Consider the following 27,273-nt stretch of genomic DNA (forward strand, 5'->3'; position numbering starts at 1 on the left):
CTGAGACTTTCAACTGCATTTGTGTGTGTGTGTGTCATACACTCTTTCCAGTGTTTCCAAATGACCAGTGCATAACACCCCCCTTAATCAGCTTAGCAGCCAGTCAGGGGATTTGACTAATCCACAACACAAGCAAGGGAAGGAGCCCGCCGAGTGTGTGTCTGTCTGTATGAGCGGTCTGCCTGACAGAGTGTGCAGTAAGTTAAATCAACCTCAACAATCGTGGACAGAGCTGTCTCTAAGTGTCAGGCATTACCAGAATCATCCAAGACATGGGACTCACGTTGGATGGGCGTGGACTTCTTTCATGCGCAGACACATTGTCGGGTGGGTAAATGGCTCAGACCCGTCTCTATGAGCAGGATGCCACTCGTCATAACTCCAGTGAGTGAATGACAAACCATGTGTGTTCACTTCCTCCTTAGATTAGAGCAGTCTTCATTTTCTCCTCCCGTCAGCACTTTGAAGCCTAACACAGAGTGTGTTTTTCTCCACTCTGTGCCTGACGGCCTCCGCCTAACAACAAACTGTACGCATATGCAAACACATTCACCAGTGGGGAAAAAGACGCATGGTACCAAACGTGTACGTGACTATTATGTGTGCCCTTACGCTGCAAACTCTTATCACTGCATTCCAAGGGACATCAGTGGTATGCCAAAAATGGCTGTATGAAAAAGATGGCAGAGATGGAGATAGTGGGGAAACAGTGAGAGTTGAGAGGAGAGGCGTAGGCAGCAGCGTGGCGAGTTAAAGACCGTATCTGCTGATGGCTGCTGATCTTTATCTGAGTGCATTGAGGCTGGGGGGGGGGCATGTGTTCCATCAGAGAAAAGACGAGACGAGACGAAACCGCGAACAGCACTCGATAACACGAAGATGTTATCATCACGTCCACCTTGAGGTCACAACGTCGCCGTCTCCAGCCACAGCTACAAGCAGAGACGGGGAGGTCCCATTTTAATGTGCCGTCTGTGTCTGGTTTTCTTGTTTTAACCACATAAATTTTGTCTTCTCACAACTTTCTCATTTATACACATCCACACTTGGCTTGTAGAAGACCAGCATTACTGCTGAAACGATTGGGTGATAAATAGCAATTGTAAAGGCAATCGACAATCTTTTGATAATTGATTGTTTGCTTCTGTGGTGTACAGAGAGGAAAAAACCCTTGTTGGTTCCAGCTTCTCATTTGTGAGAGTTTGCACCATTTATCTGTTTTTATTTCTTTGTAAACTGACTTTTGCAAGGTAAACTAAGCACCAAGAAGACTTAAACTTAAACCTAAACTTCTCTTGTACATAATGATGTTTTTTTTTTCTATTTTCTGTTATTTAATAAACTAACCAATGAATTAAGTAGCAGTGAAACAACATTCCTCCAGGATGCTGCATGGTGCTACATAAAAGGATTGCACATATTGAGTAAAAAAATAGAAATAATTTTAAAAAAGCAAAAAAATATACCTATAGTACCCTTGAGCATGAACTAAATAAATAAATAACTGTATCAATAAAAGAACTTAGAAAACAGACATAAATGCTGATCTGTAACGTCCAGCTTGCATGTGTTAAGAAAGTATCAGCTGTACAGCAAAGTCATGAAAGCTAGCTAAGCTTACGTGGAGGCAAAAGCTGCAGGTCATAATCTGAGGACAGCGTGTGAGTCAGAGAGATGCAGTCTTTGGCACTCCTCTCCTAATCACTGAAGGCAGGAAAAAGCTGAATCAGGATCAGCCTATGCAGCAACTGCAATCACAGGAAGGTCCCTCTCTCTCCTTTACTACATCCATTTAAACCTTCTCTCCAACCCACTGCTCCGGAGGCAGAACTCATTCTCACGCCTGCTCGTGTGTGTGTGTGTGTGTGTGTGTGTTTGCACACTACATGAGCACTGGCCTGGCTGCGTGATGACTCTTGCAGAGGCACGGCTCAGAGAGCCGAGGGTTCCCAACAGTGACAGGCTGGCCAATGAAATATGGCCACCATTTCGACCAGGCGGCAGACTGTCACAACAGCGCTCGCAAAGACCAAGCCCGGGTACATGAGGGACAGCTATGATGTGAATGTGAGAAGATCTGAGCCCCGCCCTACCTGCCCCGCACCACATGGAGAATGTAGCATTGCGGTATATCCTGTCACTGAGGTACAGGGAGCTTATAGAGCCACTTGGATCATACCAGTTTCCAGTGAAGATCACATTCAGGCAGCTAGTTAAATTCTTCCTCACTTGCATACCCCATCAGCTCACATAAGCACCCATTTGGCATTTGTCAGAGTGCTGCAGAGATCGAGAGAGAGAAAGTGGGCCAAGCTGCATGAAGAGACTCCCAGGGAGGAGGACAACTCAACACCTCAGCACAACAAACCACCGCAACAGAATTTTGTTGAGCAGCACAAGAGCAGCGCAGGGGACTCGGCTGAGAGAAAGAGTCTTTTCTTCTCTGTAGCATTGTTTGGTCTTTATCTGTGTTACGTTTAGTTTCTTTCATAATAATAAAATACATCTGTTCTCCTGAGGTTGAGGCTTTTTCTTCTTAGCATTATTTTCTTTCATTGTACCTTTTATACCAAGCATCGTCGTAAAAGAGTAGCTCCAGATATCATTTTTACACCAAAATTAGCACATACAAGCAGTTAAAAAAAAAAGAAACAGGGCTTAAGATAAGTGTTAGTCACTTATCTTTAGCCATGTTTTTTTTTCCCATTGCCAGTAGTTGAGTTTGGTTTTCAGGAGGCCAGTAACATGTTAAGATGGTCACTTTTTTTCATTTACTTCAGTCTCTCCTTCAAACTCAACCCCGACTGAATGACGTTCACGTTCTGCTTGAATGGAGATCAGTGGGTACATGTGTAACATCCGTGATGTAAACGTACACCACAGAATCGCACAGGAAAAGGGGTGAAAATTAGCATGTCCACCGAGGTATCATGTTTCCATCATTGACGACTGGAGAGGGACCCAATAAATACCTTTTTGTCCTTTTACCAGTGACAAGAAAAGCCAGACGTTAGTGAAACGGGTTTTAGTCCTGACTCGTAGTGAGATCAGGAGTCAGGCTCTTGGCTGGAAAAGAACCAAAGAAGGTGGGAAAAGAGATGAAATGGCTGATAAACATCTCTACCAGTCAAAAACAAAATCTGATAACTGTTTCCCATCTTTACTCACCAGAACGGGAAGAAAACTATCTCACTTGCACTTTTGTTTCCCAATGGGACTATTTAAAGAGTTTGGCAGTGGTATAGTGAGAATCATGCAGTACCAAGTGGGCTGCACTGTCTAGTGACCAATAAATGCTCACACAAGAGACTTTTTACAGGCAGCAAATAAATATACTTGTTCTACTGGGCAAGTTTGTGGGTAATTTAACATGGTAGGCTACTGTTTTGCTTTTATTTTGAAATACCAAGACTGTGTCCTTCGTCTAAATGGCGAGAGACATCCTTAAGCTGTGAAGATCACATTTAGCTCACAGAATGTGAGCTCAGTAATCCTCAGACAGAAGTAATTACTTCAGGAATAACAGTCACTAATACACACTCAGTCCACAGGCCAGCGGGATATGATTGGTCATTAGGTCCGTATGGGTCAAACATGGATGTTTGATGTGGAAGGGATCCGAATTAGGTGGTCAGGTCACTGTTCAGTTCACCATAACACTAAGTTAAAGCTCACTTTCTGTTCAAGCCATTTTGTGTTTGAGATTGGCCTTCTAATGAATACTAGAGCTTCTACACACACACAGCTTATGGAAAATGAACAAGACAGGTCATTCATTCCATCAGGCTTAATATGAGAGTGAAGCAGATTACACTAATCAGTGTCAATGTGTTACTTGTACAAACTCTTTACAGCTCATTATTAATATATTAATACATTCCTGCATAGACTGTATATTTTAGTTAATAATGTGACCATAAATCGATTGTTTCAAACTGGTCTGATTTTGTTTTCAACGTTCAAAAGATGCACGATGTTGCTGCTGCAGTTCCTCTGACAGGATGAGCAGCAGCACAGACACACTTCATTATTCCTCCATCGAGGAACCTGACGTAATTCAAAAGACAAATGCCAAGACCAGAAATTTGCAGGCTGGCAGACGTTGAAACACAGACTAAATTTAATCTCCCTGCAGCAGGGCAAACTGGGGTCAGTTCAGGCTCAGTCCCCAAATAAACTCTAAAACTCAATAAACTCTTTGTATAGCTTAGTGTTACAGGCTGCATGATTCTGCAGTGCAGAAACCTCAGTAAAGCCTGACACACATCTTCCCAGTACATGAAAAGTAAGAGGTGGATCAACACTGAGGGCAGAAAGCGAAACTGATCAAAAATAATCGTCTCCTCCCACAATTCTCACAGGTAAAGTCTGACTGACAGGATACTTAGAGGATGTGTTTGTAAACCACTGCACGGTGAGGAGAGCTCACCTGAGGTCAGCCTGGGGACGCCTCCCACACAATGAACACAGCCTTTGTGCTACTCAAACACACATACAGGCTATTGTCTTGCTTTCTCACACATAACTGCCTACTTAGCCACACTGTTGCACCTGTGGGTCATAGCAACCATCTCCACAGTCTGATGACCCCCACAGCTAAGGAGCTAAGGACGGACTGGGAGCCATAGTTCTGACTCACATCATGTACTGTACTTACTGAGACCCCCATGTTGGTGCAACAGGGCTGCATCAACCAAACACAAGGCCAGCCACTGCTGTTGAGTCCAATTATAACACCTTGTAGTTTTGTGCCAATTCTGCCATTTACCTCCTACACATAGAGACAGAGAAGAAAACTGCTGCAGTTATTGATTTCTAGCTGTAAAACTCTGCCTCAAAGGGAGCACAAACTGCTGAGTAATGTTTCGTGGCTTAAGAGGCATGGCATAAGCCCTCAAACACTTGGAAGCATCATTCCAACTTGACTTCCTGGTTCCTATTTCATCTTCCCACCACTACCTGCAATAACACGTTCACGCCCACGCAGCCACTCGCACATATTTTACACAGCGCTGTTGTCAGTTTGAACAGACTTCAGACTTAACTCAAAACAGACCTGTCCTCACTCCTTTGCAACGGTGAGCAAGTATCCATTGGGATGTGCATGGTGCTGAACAGAGAGTGGCTGCTCTGGAGCCTGACCCTGAAGAGAAGGCCCAACAGTGAGAAAAACTTCTGGAAGTATCAGCTAATAGATTAAAAGTCTAGCATCCTCCTCCTCTTGACATCCTGGTGGCAGGCCTATTATGATCAGGTCCTGCTGATCAAGTCTGTCTCCTGCAGTCTTCCTGCCCTTTGACACTATGGAAGTCTGGTATCTAATGACCCTCGGACACATGATGCAAAACAAAGCTATCTACACTCAGGAATGGAGCCCTGATACCAAAAGAATACGCCTCTCCAATGAGAAAACAGTGAACACTGGGTCAGTGACTCCACACAGCGTGTATCCTATTTGGTGATGACGTGATGTGTGTGTCAGAGAGAGGAATCGGTGCAACACAATAGAGAGCTGCAGTGTGGGCGGCCACACCCTTTCCTCATAGCTCCCCTCCACAGCCTCCTCTCTGGCCACTCAAAACTGCCTTTTAAAAGAAAGATTTTAAAAGAAAGGGACAGGGACAGAGGAGGGAGGGAGTGGACCCACCAGACACACCAGGAGTGAAATCTCAAACACACTGTATATCTTAAGAAAAATAAAAATCAGGAGTAAGAGAGCAAGGAAAACAGGCGGGAAGAGAAAAAAAAGGCACTAATGGATGCAAGAAAAAGTGAGAGGTTTGACAGATTCTCAGCTATAGCTGTGGAAACATGACAGAGAATGAGAAGAGAACTGAGCGGACTGGGGGAGGGGGCAAGAGAAACAAAATGGGGGCATAAAAACAGTCTAACAGGAGACAGATAAATACTGAGGAATCTACAGGGAGGAAATGGGAGAAAAAGCTATGCTGCTGTGTAGCATTGTGTTCTGCAATGTGTTGCTGAATTATTGATGCTGCCTCAGCGTTGAAGGGTGAGAAGAGGGAGCACTTTTCTCTCTCTCACACACACACACACACACACACACACAGGGTAATCTCTGCATCATAAACATGCATGCAGACACACAAGCTGCAGCAAGTATGTGTGCGACAATCGCCGATCCCCAATACCCCGAGAGTGTCTGCGAGTGGCAGGGCAAAGGAGAGGTCAAAGGTCACAGCAGACCAGAGGGACCAGAGACAGACATGTGGCCCACACCTGTTCTTAACTCTCCTTAGGCAATGTGTCGCTCAGACAAGACTCAGACACAAGGTAAAGTGATAGAGTCATTTATTAACAAATCGCCCTAGCTTGAAAGACTTAAAAACAGCTCATCTCTTGCTTTCTTTATCCCTTCCCTGCCTGTGTTTTTCTCTCTCCCAGGCTGGCTCGCCTTCTTATCCGCATAGGAAGCCTGTTTGATCTAACCGAGTCCTGCTGTTCTGACTTTCCAGCTCCCAGCCATCAGCCATGCACTCATCTCTCTCTCTCTCTCTCTCTCCCTCTCTGTGTGAATTAGAACGCCCTCCTTTTTCTCTCCCAATTATTCAGAAAAAAAAAAAAAAATCACAGCCACTCTCTCCATCCTTTTCCTAGTCAGAAATCAGACCCATTCTCCCTGTAGAAACAAAGACAACAAAATAATTCATGAATTCAAAATGGCTTCTGTGCTGTAGAAGCTGCTCTGGGGCCAGCTGTGCTGTGTGCATATGGACCATGCAGAATGTGAGCTATGACGGCGATGTATTTCACTCAGAGCACAGTGACCCTCATTGTCATCCCCAGTATGAGCGCAGCACAATGGAGAGGGATACAACCAGGGACCTGACTCACACATACTGTAAGCCTCGCTGGCCATTATCGGTAACAAAGACACTACAAACAATGGGGATTAAGTGTCAGCATGCTGTGCTGAGACACAATAGCTGCTTTAACACGGGGCAGTTATGCCAAAACATTGCTGCAAGTTTGGTTTTTTGTTTTATTGGAATTCAGTGTGAGAAGTCCATTAACCATATATCAACCCATTTGTGTATATCCATCATAACTTTCAATAATATTTCAAAGCATACAAAGCATTCGGTACCAGCAGCAGGTGGAAAACAGCACGCAAAGTTGGGATGGTTGTGGAAAGACAAAATGATATGTTTCTCACTTTTCGGTGAGTTCTTGACATTTTGTGAGTATGCTTTGTATACTTATTGCATACTTAAACTTAGAGCTTGTGAAATGGCGAACTCACCGCTCATACACACCTGAAGCTGAAACTATGGGGGGCTAGCAGGTGAGCATGCTAACTTCCGTATAAAATTCAGTCTGATGAAACTGTTTTAATCTACAAATTCTGGTCACATTTTACAAAGATTATAACCACTTCAAGAGTAGACTCCCAAATCTGGAAGTGAGACCTACACCAGGTTTTCAAAGCTGTTCTTGCTAGCCACATTGTTGTGCAAATATATCCCGTTATTGTTACACAGGCGTGCAGTTTTTTGTTTTTTGTTTACTTTTTCACAACTTTTATGCAGCCAGATGGTACAATGAATGTATAAATGAAATGGGACCCCACAATGATTCCTGAAAGCTAACATTCATGCTCGGATCCAGTTTTAGGAATCCACCACTCCAGACTGGGAAACTCTCTCCTCCACATTCCTCAGAGGGAATACCATCAACACATGACAAGAGCCCCACTCACACTCGGCCACTTAGCCTGCTGCCTCCCACTGCAACCTTTACACAGTGAATGCTTGTGTGTATGTGCAAGTGTCATGGACAGCAACGTTTAACACTCAACGCTGCCCTCAGACAGAAAGAAATCGCAGAGACAAAAGGAGTGAGAGAGACAAGATTTTGGGAAAAAAATGAAAGACAAAAAGAGTGATGGGAGGCACCAGAACATGCTTGTGTCAAGTGGCTATGCCACAAATGCGATGAAGTGATTGATGGGAAGGCTCTTTGTGCTAAAGGGCACCACCCTCTTTTAACCCTTCTTCTTTGTCGACTTCTCTGTCACCCCGATAACTCAAGGCTCATCTCTGTTCATTTCCAAGAAAAAAAAAAAACACTTGTCTTACAGGTCTAGGCAGAAGTTTACTTCCCAAACAAAGTGACCAGACAGTGTGTAGCACACTGCATATGATCTATATGGAAAGCACCCTGTCATGTACAGGCCACTGCACAACAGGAATGAGCATGTGTGTGTGCATGTATAACGAGAGGGATGTTCCCTTTTCCACTCTGTTTGAAGCACATGGACTGAGTCGGAATGTGAGGAGGAGGGGAGCGGGTCAGCGGAGGGAGGGAGGGAGGGAGGGGAAGGCAGTAATCTGAGAGGGGTATCCCACAGTGCAGGCCAGCACGTGGTCTATACACTCCACTGTGGGCCCAGCGCACAGGGAGAGGAACACTGACAGGAAAGACTTTCCTTTCAATCACAGGCCTGAATAGAGGAGTGATATGCTGCAGGTAGGACAAATCAAAATGTACTTACACACTAACTTACCGACTACAGGAGTAGTAGTAAACACTGCAGTTACTACATGCAGTGTTTGCAATGCACTTTTCACTCTCACCAAGTTGATTCCTACGGTACACACCCAGGATTAAACCTCAGCTTCATAAGCTGCTCAACGTGCATACATGAAAAGTGTTGTCAATTATTTTTCAACTATTCAAGAAATGTCTCAGTACACACATCAGGGCGATTTGCTGTCAGTGCGGCTGAGTATCAGTACTCAGTACCTTTAAGGTATTGACCAAAATACTCCAGTATCAAGTAGTATCGAGAGCTGGCAGTTCAGGGTGCAGCAATTATATAAATTAAATGAGGTACTCAAATGGTACAGGTACTGTATTATTTTTAAATGATACCCAGCCCTAGTTGTCAATGATGATGAATGCTGCTGGATTGCTATTCACTAAGTGAACTCACTAACTATTCATTAGTAAACTATGTTGTCTGGCTCAATTAAAATACTTTGACTGTGACCACTTCGGCACCCAGCATTATCCTTGGGACTGACACAAAACACCCAGCCACTCCTGTGTGGTGGGTTTCTCCAGAACAACATCTATGACTCACATGGCTACTAATTCACAAAATGGTAAGATAATTTCAACGACTGCAGTCTACGAATGTGGCAACTGCACAATGACTGCACCTCAAAATGTTCTACAATGCCAGCGGGCTCCTTCGAACCAACCTGCATCTCCTCAGTTCAGCCTAAAATGCCGGATTGGTTAACACTACCGCAATACTATCAGACCGGTACGCTGCATTGGTCAACATGCAAAGTTCAGTTATCATAGTCAGTATCGAGAAGGAAACAATAGCATTGGAACATCTCGAACAAAGATCTGATTTATCAGAAGGCTGCTGTATTAACTCACTTTGGGTTGTATAGGAATACTTAAACTGGTGATCAGTATCAACTGAGCTATGTTAATCTTGTCATAACTGCCACACAATCTCAGTGGATGGGTGGGTGTGCATAATGTATCACGCAGAAGCATAACAGAAGATCCACACCTTTTCTATCTACTGTGTTTGTACATGACAGTTTCAGAAACTTTTACAGTACATATTACACAGCCCCAGGACACGCTTAAACATGCATGAGTGAAGAGCACATATCAGCATGTTCTTCATACACCATTGCCTTCTGGCCAAGCTCAGCGAGAGGCAGAACAAGAGAAACAGAGTCTAACAGGCGCCTGCACACCAGCGAGATATAGATCAGGCCCCGAGTACAAGCTGCTGCAACAGCTCAAGTACAGTGGCTGCTGCAGGTAAATAACACTTTCAGGCAAAGACACACACACACACACACACACACAGGCACAAATACATAAATGCAGTCAGGAAGGAAAGTAATCAGACATGCCCACACAACCACACCCTCCAACATCCACCGATTTGAGTCTGGAGACAACTGCTGTCACTAGTAGACTTCACTGTTCACTGTACATGTAAATGCAGTCCTCTACACATCACTGACTGCATACATTTAAATTACATAAGTAGCCTATAAACTTATGTTTATGTTTCAGTTCTCCCCGCAAACTACCATCCTCTCTGAAGAGTCTCTGCTTTTCAGTCCACTTCTCCTTCTTGCTGTTTTTAGAGAAGAGGTTGTTGAAATGTCACAAAAAAAAGAAAAGAAGAAAAAATTAGATATAATTAGCCTGGCTTTTAGATTCACCTGTTTACTGTAATTAAACTCAGGTTGGGTGGATGGTTATGACAGACATAAGAACTTGTTCAGATCAACTCCCGAAGCAGGTTTACCTTGTATCACTGTGTCAGCTAGCATGTGTGACATTTAGCCTTTCTTGCTTTAGAACCGTGCGACTCTGCACACATGCAGCCCTGTTTCCCTGTTTGTACGCAGCAGGGGCCTCCTATCACAACCTGTCCCACATGGATGAGCGAAAAGGAACACAAAGGCAGGAAGTTTGCTCTCGACATCGACTTTTTGCTGCTGCGCAAGTGTCTAACAGTGACCTCAGTGTAACCTGCAGCTGAGATCAACATGTTAGCAGCACACTTGCCTAAATACTGTCCACACAACCGAAGAGCTGTTTAAGTGATGTGTGTGATTATGTTCAGGGGTAGTGCATCTGGTTTGAAGTGTAACGTGAGCGGCCTGATCAGGGAAGAAGTGCTGACTATCCCTGTTTTTAGGATCAAAAAGGAGAGGGAGTTCCTATTCAGCTATGCAGCGTCCTAGCCATACAGGACTGTGTGTTTGTGTATGTGAATGTGTGTGTTAGAGAAAACTACAACATTCCAACAATCGACAAAGTACGATCCCAATTCCAACATTTGCCCTGCAATGACTTACACCTACACTATATACACAAAAGTATTGGGATGGGGCTGTTATTCAGGGGTTTGGCTTGGCCCCTTACTTTCAGTGAAGGGAAATCTTAATGCATCAGCATACCAAGACCCCAGTCTGGGGGAAGGCTCTTTTCTATTCCAGCATGACTGTGCCCCAGTGCACAAAGCAAAGTCCATGAAGACATGGCTGGATGAGTTTGGTGTGGAAGAACTTGAATGGCCCACACAGAGCCTTGACCTCAACCCCATCAAACACCTTTGGGATGAACTGGAACAGAGATTGTGAGCCAGGCCTTTTGGTCCAACATCAGTGTCTGACCTCACAAATGCTCTACTGCATGAATGGGCAAAAATTCACACAGAAACACAGAAAGCCTTCCCAGAAGAGTGGAAGCTGTTACAGCGTGTCTGCAACACATTGCAAAAAATGCATCAAATTCATAATAAGCGTATGTTTACAGAAATTAGCAAAATCAAGTAAAACAATAAATGTATTGTCTTATCTGTTTATCACATTCTGGTTTATGTTTGATGCAGCATCTCAGCTCTTGTGGAACTGGGGCTCTGAAGCCTCTTTAAGCCCGTATATGTGCAGCAACAAACACAGGAGAAAATGGGAGAATGTTGAACCAGAGCAGCTTTAATGGTGGGAACAACTAAAATAGAACCGGTGCATCCACTTAGCAACCAGGGGGAAGAACGCCATGTCCTCACACACATTCATACAGGAGAAAAAAGGACAGAGAGAGAGAGGCTGCTTCAGCTGAGACGAGGTGATGAATGGCTTCATTAAAACAGCATTAGCAGAGGTGTGAACCCGAATGGCGAGTGCCAGCATCCAGTGATTACCCAGTTTCAACACACACATAAACTTGTCACAACACTGAAATTCTCTCCTCAATACCAGCACAACCCGCCCACCCTCTTGCTAATCATTTACAGCAGTTGATGCAGATGTAAGTTTTAAGATGCAACCTTGGGCTTCTCAAATATCCAGCTTGAAAACATGACTGTGACATGCCAAATTATTTTCCAGAGCCAACAACGACAATTAAGAATGTCTTAGTCAAACCACGAGTGCCTCCATCCCACACACACACACACACACACACACACAGAAGATACCACCCTGCAGCCTGAAGGAGATGAGGAAACAGCAGTGACACTATGGAAAAAAAGCGATGAAAAGAAGGAATAAAGGAGGTGGTGGAGAGCAAATAAGGAGAACGGGAATGTGAAGCAAGAGAGCAAAAAAGGAAGAAAAACCTGAAAAGACCATGGTTCAGGTTCTGAAGGTTCAACATGGAATTGAAGTGTGTGAGTGTGTGTGTGTGGTGGTAACCTGATTAGCCAGACCCTACAGGGGGGACAAATCTACATTATTCTTTCTCATTTTCCCTCTGCTCCTCACAAACCCAGAAAAATGGGGGCAATTCAGTAACCCTAGCAACCGACTGTGCCTACGTGCAGAGAGAAGCTGCTGATGGAGGGGGAAGGAGAGAAGAAGAGAGAGAGAGAGGGAGAGAAGGACGGAGATGGGGAGTGAAAAGGCTAATATAAGCGCATACTGGACTCACTCACATACCGAACTGAGCAGATAGATCATGCACCCTAGCAGAACAGGGGTTTATACTTCTCAAAGATTCTCTCCTATTCAAGCCTCGTCTTACACATTTTGATCCCTCCTCCTCCTCCTCTTTCTCCTCTCCTCTTTATGCCTCCCGCCTTTCTTCCCTTTTCCCTGCTTGGTCAGACTCCTTTGCTTTTTTCTCCTCCTGTTCTTTGGCCACGTATGAGGCCTGTTCAAACACAACCTGTTTCCTCTGGCATCTCCCCCGGGAGCATTATCCAGCCTTTCTACTGCTGTGTTTTCTCTCCTTCCCTTCTTTCTGCCTCTCCCCCTATTTATTTACAGCTGGATGTCTGTTCTCCTATTGATTGTTTTACAGAGGATATGAGTGGGCTTTGTCTCTGCCCTGCTCGGGTTTTATATAGATCCCTCTTAAAGATGTTCTCACCAACACAAACACAAACATCCTCTCACTCTCCCAGCTGGTTGTGAGTCAGTGTCCTGCTCAGAGGCTCATGCATTGACGGGAGCACAACATGTGTGCCATATATGCTGAAATGATAAAGTGATGATATTGGTTCAAGCTGCCGTAGTAGGCGCGTCAGAAATGTGTGTGTCACATTTCATTAGAACTGACAAACATCACGACAGAGAGGAAGGGGAGAGAGAAAAAAAGAGGGAGCGAGCAAAAGAGGAGGGGAGAAAAAGTGTGAGAAAAAGAGAGAGTTTGAGTTAAACACAAGCAGTTCTTTTCACAATGGTCTGATTGTTCGTTGGATGTAGGCTGACAAAAGGAAAAAGGTTGAAAAAGAGGGAGAGGGAGTATGGGATTGACAGACAGAGTGTGTGTGTGAGGGGGTAGGCCTGAGCACGGCCCTGCCTTCTACATTTTTACACACCCTCACCGGTTGCTCTGCTGTTGCCATGTGTGTGTTTCATATTAAAAAAAAAAAATCATTCACAGACAGGCTTGGGTAGTGTGATCAAATATGCTTTAAGAGCTAAAACCATTCGACATCTCATTTCCTAAACTACAACAAACAGACTCACACAAAAGTAATCTCTCTCAATCATCACTTACAACAGCAACAGACAAACCCTTCATAGCACACCTTTAGTCTTTTGAAGAAAAAAAAATGTTCTAAAGTCACTGCTTTCAGTTCCTCAAATGTGAACATTTGCGAGTAGTAACATCTGCTCCACCAACATTGCAACATCGCTCAACTTCATCATCTCAGATGAAATCAACTGTCTGAGTGGAATGCTACAGTTGACGTTATGCAAAAAACCAGCAGTAGGTAAATAGGACATCAGCTTCCTCATTGTTCGTTCAAGACAAAAAGTTTACCCATTGACTGGGTACACAAATCAGGTTCATATGGGTGCACCCACACCCTCATGAACCTAATGCATTCCCTCGCCTCTAACTTAACCATCACAACTAAATGGCACTTCAGCCTTTACTCTATCCCCAATTCTAACCTTCAAACTGTTGTGAGGATTGAAATGTCCTCACAACGCAAGTTTAAAGCAAAAATGATTTCATACGATAGCAACACACACCACAGCAGGAACACCTGAAATGAGAGAGGGGAGACTTCAACCAATCCCAACATGCCTGAGTGCTGAAAGCCTAGTAAAAGGGGTGTCAGCCAGAGTGTGAGGATTAGCCAACCAGAGCAGACGGAACATCTGTGGCCCAATCAGAGCATCTGGAACATCTGGCATCAATGAACAGCATCTAGCAGCTGAACTTTGACCTTACCCACTTGGCTTCACCGGCTGTCCTTTTCTTCTCCTTGTGGTTATTTCATTTTTTCCCCCAGGTTCATTTTCCAGCACTCTAACTTCTTCTCTCCATCACTGACACTGATGAGCTTTTTGTCTGATTTGATACCCTCGGTGTTGCAGTATGTCTGGACGAGTTCAACTGCATATCACAGCAGACATTCCTCTTTTATCTCTCAGCTATCAACTGTATCACAATGAAGGAGGGTAGGATGGATGGATGAGACATGACAATAACACACTCAATGACCTGTAAGCAGCAGCACAGCAGTTATGTGTGTGTGTGTTTGTACTGAGCCAGCTCAGCACTTTCTGTTAACGTTGTGTGTTTTCGCTCAGGTGCTGCAGCAGTGCTGTAGTAAATTGTCATATTACTGAGGAATAAGTAAGAAGAAGACAGCTAGAAGGGGGACAGAAAATCAATGAGTGTTTTCAGCTGTATCGTGTCTGGTGCTGACACAGCACAAGGTGACTGCTACTGTTCGTGCACACACACACACACACGCAAACCGAAAGGACGGTTGGGACACCCGCTATGGAACACATTGTTCTATTGTGACTTATCAAAGGGAACAGATTTTCACTCCAAAAAAACCTTCATTTTTCGATTCCTTTCTATTCTGGGAGGGAAGTGTGCTGGCTGCAGAGCTAAAAGTGAGTTGTACTATGTTTTTGTGTGTGTGTGTGAAAGACAGTTGATTCTTTTGCCCATGCACAAAGTCGTGGGCCCAAACAGGAAGCTTCACACACTCTCTGTGTGTGTGTTCCAGAGTGACTCCTGAACCTTAGTTTCACACAAACATCCTTCCTGACTGATTATTTTAAGCCCAGTTAGCATTTTTAATTCATCTCACAATGCTAACACACAGCCCGAGGACAACCCCCACCCCCACCTTTCCATTTCACCAACACAACCTGACAGACACCCACACACTTGTAGAGTTTAGGGCAAGCAATAACATTAAGAGCGATTGACTTGTGGTTGTTAAATGCACCACTGAACAACACAATACATCCCTAACTGGCAGAGTGTTATTGAAAAAAAAAAAATCACTAAAACCACCACTAACTGAATCGAGCCGTATCCACTTTCCCTGTATTTTATCATTTATTTATTCCTTCTGCTTCTTACTGTTCCATACCTGTTAATAAATCAGAGACAAAACCTCCCTGCAATTTATGTCAGTGGACCCCTCTGCTGTATCCCTGCTCCTCCTGATCAAATATACATCAATCAACCACAGCGCACACACAAAAAAGAAATATTCTGCCAGTGCTAGAGCCTCATACACACACCGACACTGACCCACAATCCTCCTTGCAGACAAACCTCTTGCTGTGTCACCACCTTTCCCATTGTGCGCTGGTGAAAGCAACCATTTATCCTAAATCATATGTTCCTCCGGCTGCCTTGTAAACAGGCAGCTTAGTAACGTACACGTAGGCAGACACACGGTTTGAGTTTATGGCCCCAGGCGTTCATCCTCTCTCATCGGGGAGACAGATCGACATCATATCTGCAGAGCTGAATGAGTTTATAGGCTGGTCTGGAAAATTATAACAGCTTACATCTGTTTGGAGACACAACCTGTGCATAACTCTCTGTGTGCGAGCATTTAGTCTAAAGATCAATAAAGGTTATTCAATACATCAGACTCTGCGGCTGAACATGCTCTGTATTTCTAACTTTAAAAACATAATCAATATGTTTTATCAGTGACAGTTATTTGCAAAGGCAGCCACTTATTAACAATCCCAGATGTGTAACACGCTGACAGATGCTAAAGCGCTGAGCCAAAATGTACTTGAAAAATGAAACATCTGTCATATGTTTTTAAAGACTGAGCAGCACTCCCTAATTTTCCCTCTAAAATGCTTCCCATTGCTCGATTCAAAGCTTTCCTTTTTCTTTTAAAAAAAAGAAAAAGAGAATATGTCGGGCTTCCTGACTGGGAGATGAGAGATGGTGATAACGACTAGATGCGTGTTTACTGAATAAATGCTACGGGGCCGGTAACTGTGACGAAGCTCAGGGCAATTTGGAGTCCTTCTCAAAGCAAAAGTAGCTTTCTGGATTCAATTCCAAATGAGTGTTAAGTGAACTACGAATAGCAGCTCATTAGCTCATTTCTTAACTTCATTTCAGCACCGTGTACAACCATTGGCATCAGTGCTGGGACGTCCCTTGTTTTATTTTTTTTTTGTGCTATATGTCTCTTTCTTACATTCTTGCCTTCCTTTTCTGCATCTCAGATCTCTCTCTCTCTCACACACACACACACACACCCCTCTGATGCAAACTGTCTTCCCAACACTCTCTCTCACACACACCCCACTTCCTGAGCAGTAGGAACATTCCTTGCATGAGCCAGAATCCCATATTAAGTGAGTATCAGGACTCTGCCTATGTGAGATGACACAAACTCAGTGTGTGTGTGTGTGTGTGTGTGTGTGTGTAGGAAATATTCTTCTGCTCACAGGTCAACAGGTGAGATGACAGTGCGCACGGCATCCCCATACCCACATTTAGTAATTGGTTCAACTCCACAGGTTGTTTCTTCACAAAGACACTGAAGGGCGTGGAGGCTTTTTGAATGATAGGAGATATAAAATACCTAGAAGCAACATTCGCCAGCACTTAAGATATGTATATTTTCAAACTTTTAAAGATGTAAAGGAGTAGGGGAGAGCAGAGCTGCATTACAAGACGTCAAATTATCTTAAATTCCTATGTGTGTGGCATGAATGTGATGTTGTATGTACATGCATAACACTATCTATATTGAATGCAGTACAGCTACAGTAGACTATGATACACAACACAAAATTAATTAATATGACAGGGGAGGGTCTTAATAATCAGAACAAAGACGTTCTTCAAGTGCTTGTACTAGTCTGTAAAGCCCTTGTCCGGGTGAATGTTTGCATCATGCATCTTCCTCTCCTCCTGCAGAAATGTACAAATGTGAGCCATGGAAGGATTTATATTTACTGTCCCCTTGATGCTGCAGTGTGGGGCTGCAGCATGAAAACACTGTTCCTGTTGCCTGACTGGAGCACAGGCATAAAGGTTTTATTCGTCTGGTAGCTGGACTGTAACTGCGCATCCATTAAAGATTTGGGAAACAAGACAGACACGTGTTAGCAAATACAGGGAGACAGAAATGTGACATGTAGGTGGTTCATTTATTTCTGCTCCATCCCCTCCATTATCTCCAAAATCTCTAACAGCAGTGTAGAGGGTAATGACAGACTGTCTCTGTCTCCCAGAGAAGAGAGACTGCTGGGAATGTCACAGCACCTACAGACACCTCTAAACCGATGGGGAAACACCCAACACACACACCTCAAACAGTGATGTGGTTGCACAGGTTTATCCTATCATCATAGGGAAGACGGTATGTGGACAAACGTGTGGACACAGTGAGGAAGGGAGAGACAGTTCAACACAGCTGTTCACTAAGGAGCAGTGAAGTAAGTGACAGGAGGAATCGATGCAGGGGGGGCAATCGATGGACAAACAGTCGGTCAACAAGCTGACAACCACAGCAGAAAGCCCTCACAATGCATCATGGACAGAAAGCCTTTATGCAGGCTGCCAAGCATAAACATTGGCCTACCGGGACATTGAGACAACAGCGCTAATGTGACTGTGCTGACAGCTAAAGGAGTTTACAGATAGGCTGTTAAATAAGAGGAGGTGGCTAATAAGAGGTGGAACACAGCGAGCTAACATGAGTTACTCCGGATTACTCTGTTCACTAGGCTAACTGGCAGGACTGCTTGGTCAAGACCAAATCAAACTCCTGGACAGATTTTGTGCAGACGTACGGACAAGTGACAAGTTAAAGGTTAAACTTGGATGGAGTGGTGAAGCAAAGGTGACACTTTCATACAGGGAACAAGGACATCAGACAGGTCTGACATGTGAAATGTACCTGTTGATTAACACGAGAAATTCCAGTTTGACAACACAGAGATTTATGATCACACTCTCTATAACCTCTTTGTTCGTCACTGACCTGCTGCTCTAACCTACAGAGTTGCGGGTGGCAGCAGCTCTACTGGACCGGGGGGGTCATGGGTGGGTAAATGTTGGAGACAAGACTGGAGACGAGAGAGGTTTTCGTAAAAAGTCACGAGAAGCAGGTGTGAGGAGGATGGTGATTGCCCAGTTTACCTGGTGATCGGGCACTGCAGCAGTAGTGGAAACTTGCTGCTCATGAGGAAGATAATATCCTGTCCTCCCTCTCTTCCACATCCCTCGCCCCCCTCTTTCCTGCCACCTGTGCTCCCTCTCTCTCTTCCCCAGCCTGAGGCCTGGCAATACCATTAACCTTTAAGAAGTCGCCGTGACTGACACTACCCAGCTGATTACAGTGTACCTGGCTGGCGACAGAAACATCGACCCACATACACACACACACACACACACCAATCAGCCAGTAAACAGTTAACATCTGAACGCCCCTCTCTAACCACTACGATCCGCTCTCCCACCCCTGCTGCTCTCTCGTGTCCCTGATCATCTGCAGGAGCGACACCTATGAGCTGTAATCAATGGACAAGCCTTTGCACAAATTGTTCATTTGATTGTAATCTGCGTTAAAGCCATACCCGCGCGCACACACACACACACACACGTTTGCAGCATGAACGGACGGCATAGCACACCACCAGCAGCAGCAGCAGCAGCACAGACACGCAGGAGACAGGGAGAGAAAACGCCCTGCCTTGTTCCATGTCGAAACCCCAGCCCTCTGGGGTAGTCTACACGACACACACCACCTTCACATGAGCTTTTCTTTACAGACCTCTCACATAGGGCCCACATCTGGCCAGCAACACTGATTTCTGAGAGGGCTTTTTTTTCCCTGTCTTTGTTGGCCATCTGTGTGCTGCGTTTAAGGCGAGCGATCACACGCTCGAAGACACGCTGATCATGATGAACTGATTATGAATGCAATTATTGATATGGTATTGATCTGTCTCGTGAGCATAAGCACAACCGACCGTCATAAATGATTGGTGATATATACAAAGGCAAGCATACCCTTTACGCCTGATAGGAGAGGTGAGGGTACAGAAAATCATGAAGGCAGCCAAGTCAAGAAAAACACACCATATGTTCATAAAGCACAGATTCAACGTTACAGACTTTTACCCTGAGCTATGCGTTAAAATGTGACAAGCTTTTAAAAAGTTTTACCTTTAACTTGAGTTTCATATTCGGCCACTATCTCCTTGTCCTTTCGGAATTTCGCCGGAGACGTCATGGCTGAGTTTGGAGATCAAACCACTTGCCCTCGTCGCGAAGTCAATTTTGTCTCAATTAATCAATGAATCAGCCGGAGACTGGGGAAATGGCACTCTAGAAAAGGTTTTGAAAAGAAAAAGAGAGCCCAGATGAGAGAGTGCAGCTCCTCAGCGTGCCCGCGGATCCGTATTGTCTCCCTGCCTCTGTTCACTCCGGGCGCATTGTGAGTTTGGCGCTGCTGCTGCTGTTGCTGTATGTTCCCATCCGCCGCCGCGCCTCACCGCCTCCTCAAAACCGGTTATGGTGCAAACAACTTCAAGTAAAAGGATAGTCATTCCCTGTTTGAAAAAAACAAACAGCGACAGCTTCTCAGCCACCACTTCCAGAAGTTTTTTGTTTTTTTTATCAATCTGCCCTGAGCCGATATTGGCCTCGCAACTGTCCGTCTGCCTAAAACTGCTCTCCTCTTCCCCCCCAGAAGTGAGAGAGAGGAGGATCTGAGAGGAGATGGAAGGGCTGGCTGGTCAGCCCTCAGTGCGCAGGACAAGCGAGGATGCACGCATGCATAGTATTCAGTTGAGTAGTTTACGTAAACCACAAGCCCTGAAATGCATGTAACAAGTTCTCATGGGTGCTTTCTGGTCAGACCAGGTGATTTTATAGCCTAAAGTTTCATTACAATGTCTGACAGTAAAAGGTATCACCAAGGAACCAATCTTGAAAACTCAAAAAAAGCAGTATTTAGCATGGTATGCCACTGGTATACTCTGTGGTGGGAAATGTGAGCAAAAGTGTGTTCAATAAAGCAACAAATCACCAACTTTGGCTCGGAATATAACCTAGAAGATGTTAGCCCAAACTAGCTAAAAAGTCGAATGTTAGCTTTAGCTTGCTAGCAAGTTATAACTATCTGTTCTCGCTGTTAGCTTTAGCTTGCTAGCTAGTTATAACTTTATCTGTTCTCGCTAATGATACTGACACGATGAAAACGCATCAGCAATGGATAACAATAGTGTAATTTAAGCAGACTATCTGGAATTCTCCTCCTTACTGTCAATGTATTAACTTTTTTTTCTTTTTTTTTGACCGATTTAAAGATAACCTCGCTTAATTTTATAGGACAAAGCTATACTTTCCACACTACAATTGGTGAAACTGAATTCGAATGGCATACTGCAGGACCAATCGGCTTTCAGAACTTTTCAATGTAGGCTGTTCAAGTATAATAATTAGCCAATTAAATTCAGACTTTGCAATAAAACTGGCCAATGGTCTGGGTTACTATGGGGAGTATCCAATCAGAGTCATGTGTAGGGTCTTTTAAAGATAGTTCCAGGAAGTGCCGTTAAATACCAGGAAGTTGTAAACAAAGCTGACAGCTATTTAGTTAGCTGTTAACTACATCTGAATGGATGTTGAGCCAGTCGTTTAAAACAGCCTAGTGATTTGCTGATATCGTGTATTTATCAATAATACAACTAACCATTTGCTTTTACACTGAGATCGTTTCGCGGAAAATATTTTTCCGTGCGTTTGTTCTTCAAGCTAACATTAGCTGCCTTCCGTTATTTTCGTTTGGGGAAAGCTAACGTTTGCACAAGGACGTTAGGGCTAGCGAAATTAACGTCAGATCGAATATTGTTGTCCCTTATTTAGCGGATAGTGAACTATTGTTACATCAGTTCCAGACTTTAGTTTTTCTGCTGTATTTGCTGTCTGGGAGCAGAAAGAGCGAGAGAGTTCGTCCGTTCTAACAGGACAACAATGTCTACATCCAACGCTAATTTCAAAAACAAGTGTGTGACCCAGGTGAACTGCATATTTTGTGACAGTCTGCTCTGCACAAGAGGCATGAAAGCAGTGCTTCTTGCAGATACTGAGGTTGAGCTTTTTTCGACGGATATACCTCCCAATAGGTGAGTGCTAATCTGGTTAGCGATGCTGCTAGCCTTTGTTTTTGTCTGCTGTTGTCGCCATGGCAAGGTGTAACATTACTTAAAACAAACTGCAGCTAACTGCTTTTTAGGCTGATTGGTCATTTGATTGGAAGATGGCCACAATTGACAACCATACAATGTTTTGTTGCGTAACAATGTGAAATTAATGTGGGTTTTAACCTTTGATTGCCATGTTTGTTTCTCATTACACGCACCCTCCCTCAAGAACTGTTGACTTTGTGGCCAGCTGCTACTCCACTGAAAGCTGCAAGTGCAAACTGAGAGACATCGCTTGTCTCAAGTGGTATGTACAACTTTTCTATAGCCTCTAGGGGCTGCTTTAGGAAAACCATCTGCTGATGTAAAATGTTAGTACAACAACCAGCACAGTAAACAAGTAGGTCTTGGCCATAAAGCTGTCACACACACACACACATACAGAGCTGCAGTTAACAATTCTTTTCATTGTCTGTTTATATTATGACTATCTTTGTGATTAATCAGTTGGTTCATTATTGAAAACAGTGAGCAGTGAAATCTTTGTATGTCTTGTATTGTTTGGCCAATAGTCCAAAATCTGATATATTCTAATCTAATGTAATCTGTTTAATTTACAATGACGCGAAAACTGAGAAAAGCAGCAAACTGTCAACATTTCTAAGGAGCTGGAATTTTAGATTGTTTCTACATTAAAAATGTCCCAATCAATTATCAAAACAGTCTCCCATGAATTATCTGTTGATGATGGCTGAATGGCTGTCGACAAATGGTTAAGGGTTCTGTACACCTGTGGTTCGAATGAAATTCAGCCCTGTGGCCTTTATTTCTGGTATTAACCTAAAGGAGGATTTGGTGCTACAGTGAGGCTTTGTGGAGCCTCTTTTGTATTCCCAGGCTTTTGTTGTTGTACACAGGTCAAAAACAAACATCTGTTAGATAATAGACATTCGCTAGTGGTGTTAGCAGTTTTCAGAAGAGCCTCCAGTAAAGTGCTGACAGACGTTTCTTCTTTATTCTCTCTCTCTCCCAGTGGTAATGTTGTAGGCTATCATGTTGTGGCCCCCTGCAAACCCTGCCTGCTTTCCTGCAACAACGGCCATTTCTGGATGTTCAATAGCGATGCCGTATCTACACTCAACAGACTGGATGCAACAGGTCAGTATAAGCCTCCCTGGATTAAACTGGAATTCACTGCAGTTTCACTCTGTTGAATGTGTTTCATAAGCCTTTGTCACCCTCCAATATGTCCGCAGGTCTGAATCTTCTGCTGTGGGGAGATCTTCCCGAGCTGGATGACAGTGAGAACGAAGAGTCAGAAAGCCCATCAGAGGAGGAGTGTATTAGGTAGAGAGGGAAATGGACAATGTGAGAGACCTGGAACGCCAGCATATGAGAGGTGGAGCTACAAGAGGTGGTGGTTGAGTGTACAAACCATGCTTGAGATAAGAGAGAAAAGAGAAGCCTTAAAGGGTAATTTAATACTGGATCAAACAGGGCAGAAAAGTGCTGCTTCACTGCTCGGCATGGGTTAAAAGCTTCAACCCATGGTGCGCACATGGACACACCCCAGTCAGTGATGTCACAGCAGAAATTTTGTCTTTGACAGCTGATGGTGAACACCTGCTGTAATCTAACTGACTGACTTGTGGCCAGAAACACAACATGGTTCAAAAATTTATACCTGCAGAGATGAGCAGTGCAGCAAAAGTTATCGTTCCTCTGTGATTTAGTGTTGAATTACCCTTTAAACTATGACCATGCCTTTCCTCATCACCTTTTCACTGTTAAAAGCACAGACACACTCATACTATCCCACATATTCTTTCCTCTCTTTTTTTTTTTTTTGTACGTGGGCTTTTCTAAAACATGTGGCTGAAGTGAAGTGAAAATAGACTCATTTATTCTAGTGTATTCTACTCACAGAGTCTCCACTGAGCTCATTGTTTTGATTGGCCTCGTGAGAAGTTGGGAGTTTGGTGTGACAAGACAGCGTGACTTAACCAGTGAATGCTGTGCTTTTTCAAGCTGCTTACATTAAGTCCAGTTTTCTTATAAGATGACCACAGTTAGCCTGCCTGCTGTTTTTCATGGCAGTTATAATCTGTACATTGAATATGCTGTAATAAGCAGACACTCCCATTAACAGTCATGTCTTAAAGGCTTATATGCTGTCTTTGTGGCTGGGTGCTGAGTGAAAGCTGGAGTGCTTTTTGAATCCCATGTGTTGGAGAAATAGCACAACTATTGAATGATGTATATCTTTGAGTTTCTTGTTTTTCAAGGGCATATTTGATTTTGGTTACCTCACGATCTGACGTTCTATCAGTGATACTTTTTGATATGCTAATACAGTGTTCATCACATGCCAGACACAGCAGCAGTGTGTGCTTAGAGCCCAGATGAATCTCACTGTAGCAATCTCTGATACTAACATTCTGACTTGCATAGGGTGCGCTTCCAAACAAAGGCCCGGAGCAGCTGAAGCTCAACAGTTAGAGTGTGTGTTCAGATCTCAGATAGAGTGATAAATTCCCAGATTGCTCATACAGGATAAGACTGAATGGGGAACTAACAAATGGTGCACTTGTTCAGCACTCCACGGGTGGAGTGGATTTCCGTGTCCATGCTATGTTTTTGTTATATTATCATATTCAGTTTATGTAGCCGCAAAATTGTAGCACCTGAAGAGAAGAAAACTCCAAAGAATCGTGGAACATATCAATGTTGAACTTATAAACTGACTAAAAAGGAGTTATCTCATTTTGTGCCACTTTATTGAATTTCATATTGTTAAGTTGAAGTCATTGGTGGTGGCCAAAAAAAACTTTCAACCTTCAGTAATCTGTTGGCCTTATTGATGTTGTGGTCGCTGGAAGTCCACATCTTTATTAAGATGTGGACTCGAGGGGGTTAATGCTGCATGTGCAGTTGGTCATCACCCGCCGACCGGGGCCTGTCCTCAGCCTGTTGTGCCAGACGCAAGCTTCAACATCTTCCAGTCACGAGGGGCTTGACTCAAGTCGGTCCTTTTTTGGCAGTGACATCCTTCTGTTCGTCATTGTTTCACTGCTGTGCCCTGCTGATGATACGATCCTGTCTCAAACTAACAGGCTTTCTGTGGCTGAATGAGACCTGTATTGTGGGCAGACATTGATGAAGGAAGCTAACACAGAATGTCACTTCTTACCTGAAGGAAAAGAATAAAGAAAATATGTCCTTTTTTAAACTTTTAAATGGCCTCTATGTTTATCTATGCTGTAGCCTCTAGTTGTTGACAAATACACATAGAGGAGGAAAACTTTGTCCACATCTTTCATCTTAAAAGTTAGAACTGACTGAGTCTGCTACACTTGCACACCAAATACTGTCTATGTGGTAACTGATACAGTGCATCAGCTAGGTATTTGTTAAACTCACAAACCAAATATCTATAACCACATACTTCCTTTCTGTTTACAAGCTTTGTTTACAAATGCATTGGTTTGTACTGTATCATGCTATGGTACTGTTTTTGTTCATGTATTTAATATTTCATTTTGTGATGTAGTGCTTTGTTTTTGTACGTTAAAGGTTGGATGTGTACAGTTTTACCTCAAGAAGGTATCACTTGTGAGCTTCCTCTGGCTAGGACAATTGTCAGATGATAATCAAAAGAATTATTTAAATGGCTGTTGCTGATGTGAATAACTTTGATTAACATGCCCTGCTGAAAAAAAATGTATATTTTGGAATTGCACTGAAACTGCATTGTTAGTTTGAAAAGATGATTGTTGTTTTGTATGCTTGTTAAATTAATAAACTTTTTTTTTTCAGAATATCATAAATGCCCTGAAGGTCTGCTGTCATTTTTTGTGTCTTTTTTTGCTTAAGTGAGATCCACATTAACTTCTTCCCCATATCTGCTGCCTGTCCCTGGCTCTACAGAAAACTTATTATGGGCAGAAATTGACATCTACTGTGCACTCAAGAGGATGAGTTAGAAAAGTTAGCACGAATCATATTTGTTGAAATGAATCCTCATGACACTGTGGAAACGTGTGAGATCCTGTTATGGGAAGAAGAGGAAACAACTGATGTGTTTCTAATTTACTGTGTGCACTTGGCTGCAAGGGTCGATAATGAATTTAGCAAAACAATCAAGTTCGTTCTATTTATAGCCACAAATCGCAAGTTCTTCTCAGAGGGCTTCACAACAAAGTGCAACATACATCACAACTTCAGACTGGTGAGACAGACACAGGAAAACAAGAGAAGTGTAACATAAATTGGCTTTCCTCTTCCAGGATGGACAGACATGCAGTGAGTACATCATATAGACAAAAATATCCAGACACACCTCTTTGTGGGGTGTTTTTCAGGGGTTGGGCTCAGTCCCTTACTTCCAGTGAAGGGAAAATTTAATGCTTCAAGGCATTTTGGACAATGCTATGCTTCCAACTTTGTGGCAACATTTTGGTGAAGGCCCTTTCCTATTCCAGCATGACTGTGCCCCAGTGCACAAAGCAAAGTCTAAAAGGACATGGTTGGATGAGTTTGGTGTAGAAAGAAATTGACTGGCCTAACAGTGAAGTTCCTGTTGGTGTAATGATCCGGTGGCCCAATACGTTTGTCTATATATTGTGTACTGCAAAGTACAAAGTTAATGTACAGTATGAAAAAGAGTTAATTATTAAATAAATTTCAATATATTATTAGTGAACCGAAAAATGAAAAAATCTTTGGTGGGCATTTTGAGTTATGTTGAGTTCTGAGCCCATATCACTTTGAGTTCTCTGTTAGCATGAAAATGGAGGCAGGTGTCTGGATGTCTTGACCGCAGATATCAAGCCTTCAGACACTATCCATATGTCTGTATTGTGTAAGGGCGTGTGGTCGTGAATCTCAAGGGGAATTGTTTGTCATTAATGCCACTTCACTGAACTGCTCTGCAGGCGAAAGCAAAAGCTGACATACAGAGTTGGCATGGACTCGTTTACCAAATGGAAATTGGTCTTTTCACACATGCACTGTGCAGATTTACAAGTTTCCCACTGAGGAGACTGACATTTTAGCTGAATATTTATGAGCCCTCCCACACTTACGCACAGGTTAGGAAAGATGCTTTTGCTTTGGTGGTGAGCAGACTCGTAATGACAGGCAGCATTTCTGTGGATGCACTGAACAAACCCAAGACAGATTTTTCACTTCCATTCTGGAGGAGATGCGAAGAGTAGAGTTGGAGTAAAGTGGAATAGACGTTTTAATGACAAAAAAGAACAACTGACTTCACTCTGAAATACACGTAGAGTTTTGTGCATTGTGTTCGTTTGAGAACTCAGTGTGGGGTTGTGAACCTGCACGTGTGCACCAGGAAAACTAGTTCCTTTGGAAACTAGTTCCGTTGGAATGATCTGACTGAACTGGTGATTTGTTTTTGCATACCTCTTTCTCAAGAATTCTGTGTGCTGCTGTCGGGACATGCACTGAGCAATTTAAGTAGTGATGGCAAGGCAAAATTAGAAACAAATAGCTGCGGCTTGCCCTGTTTTCACATATTTCTGAGCACCCGCCCCATTACAAATCATGCCCTCACAACGCTGTGTTTTTGTTTGATCTTACACAACATCATGAGCTGCAGCAGCCTGTTGCTTTCTTGAAATTTCATGACTTCCCCGCAGAGGACCTCACATAGATCCAAAAGTCAGGGTCAGGAAAAAAAAACCAAAACAAAACATGGTTTAGATGTTATTTCATCTAAAGTCACACTCTGTTTCGGCATGAGTTGGTCTGTAACAGGGAACCAGCCTCCAAAAACACTGCAATTGTGCCTTCAAGGAGACTAAGACTGGTTGTTTTAGGCAGCTATCAGTTGTGT

At 43.5% G+C, this 27,273-nt stretch overlaps 2 protein-coding genes across 3 annotated transcripts in view; one reads left to right on the plus strand and one right to left on the minus strand.

Annotated features, from left to right (window-relative positions):
- The window catches only part of srgap2 (SLIT-ROBO Rho GTPase activating protein 2), a 51,991-nt gene extending 31,774 nt beyond the window's left edge, over nt 1–20,217 (minus strand). For both annotated transcript variants that reach the window (XM_046384173.1, XM_046384172.1), the window contains exon 1: nt 19,435–20,217. In XM_046384173.1, coding sequence (XP_046240129.1) covers nt 19,435–19,501 — 67 coding nt within the window. In that variant the 5' untranslated portion in view covers nt 19,502–20,217. The remainder of the gene's footprint in view (nt 1–19,434) is intronic.
- A 411-nt stretch (nt 20,218–20,628) lies between these two features.
- fam72a (family with sequence similarity 72 member A) lies at nt 20,629–25,243 on the plus strand. Its single transcript, XM_046384176.1, has 4 exons — nt 20,629–21,398; nt 21,646–21,723; nt 22,450–22,574; nt 22,673–25,243. Exons 1-4 carry the CDS (start codon nt 21,247–21,249, stop codon nt 22,765–22,767), a joined length of 450 nt encoding a protein of 149 aa, XP_046240132.1. The 5' UTR covers nt 20,629–21,246; the 3' UTR covers nt 22,768–25,243.
- The last annotated feature ends 2,030 nt before the right edge of the window (nt 25,244–27,273 follow it).

This window comes from Scatophagus argus, chromosome 3 (assembly GCF_020382885.2).
Source record: "Scatophagus argus isolate fScaArg1 chromosome 3, fScaArg1.pri, whole genome shotgun sequence".
NCBI lineage: Eukaryota > Metazoa > Chordata > Actinopteri > Scatophagidae > Scatophagus > Scatophagus argus.

Excerpts from the sequence above, each read along its gene's own strand:
- fam72a (XM_046384176.1), top strand. The coding sequence starts at position 21,247 with ATGTCTACATCCAACGCTAATTTCAAAAACAAGTGTGTGACCCAGGTG. Across the intron at positions 21,399-21,645 it reads ACGGATATACCTCCCAATAG|AACTGTTGACTTTGTGGCCA; the intron begins GTGAGTGCTAAT and ends CCCTCCCTCAAG. Across the intron at positions 21,724-22,449 it reads GACATCGCTTGTCTCAAGTG|TGGTAATGTTGTAGGCTATC; the intron begins GTATGTACAACT and ends TCTCTCTCCCAG.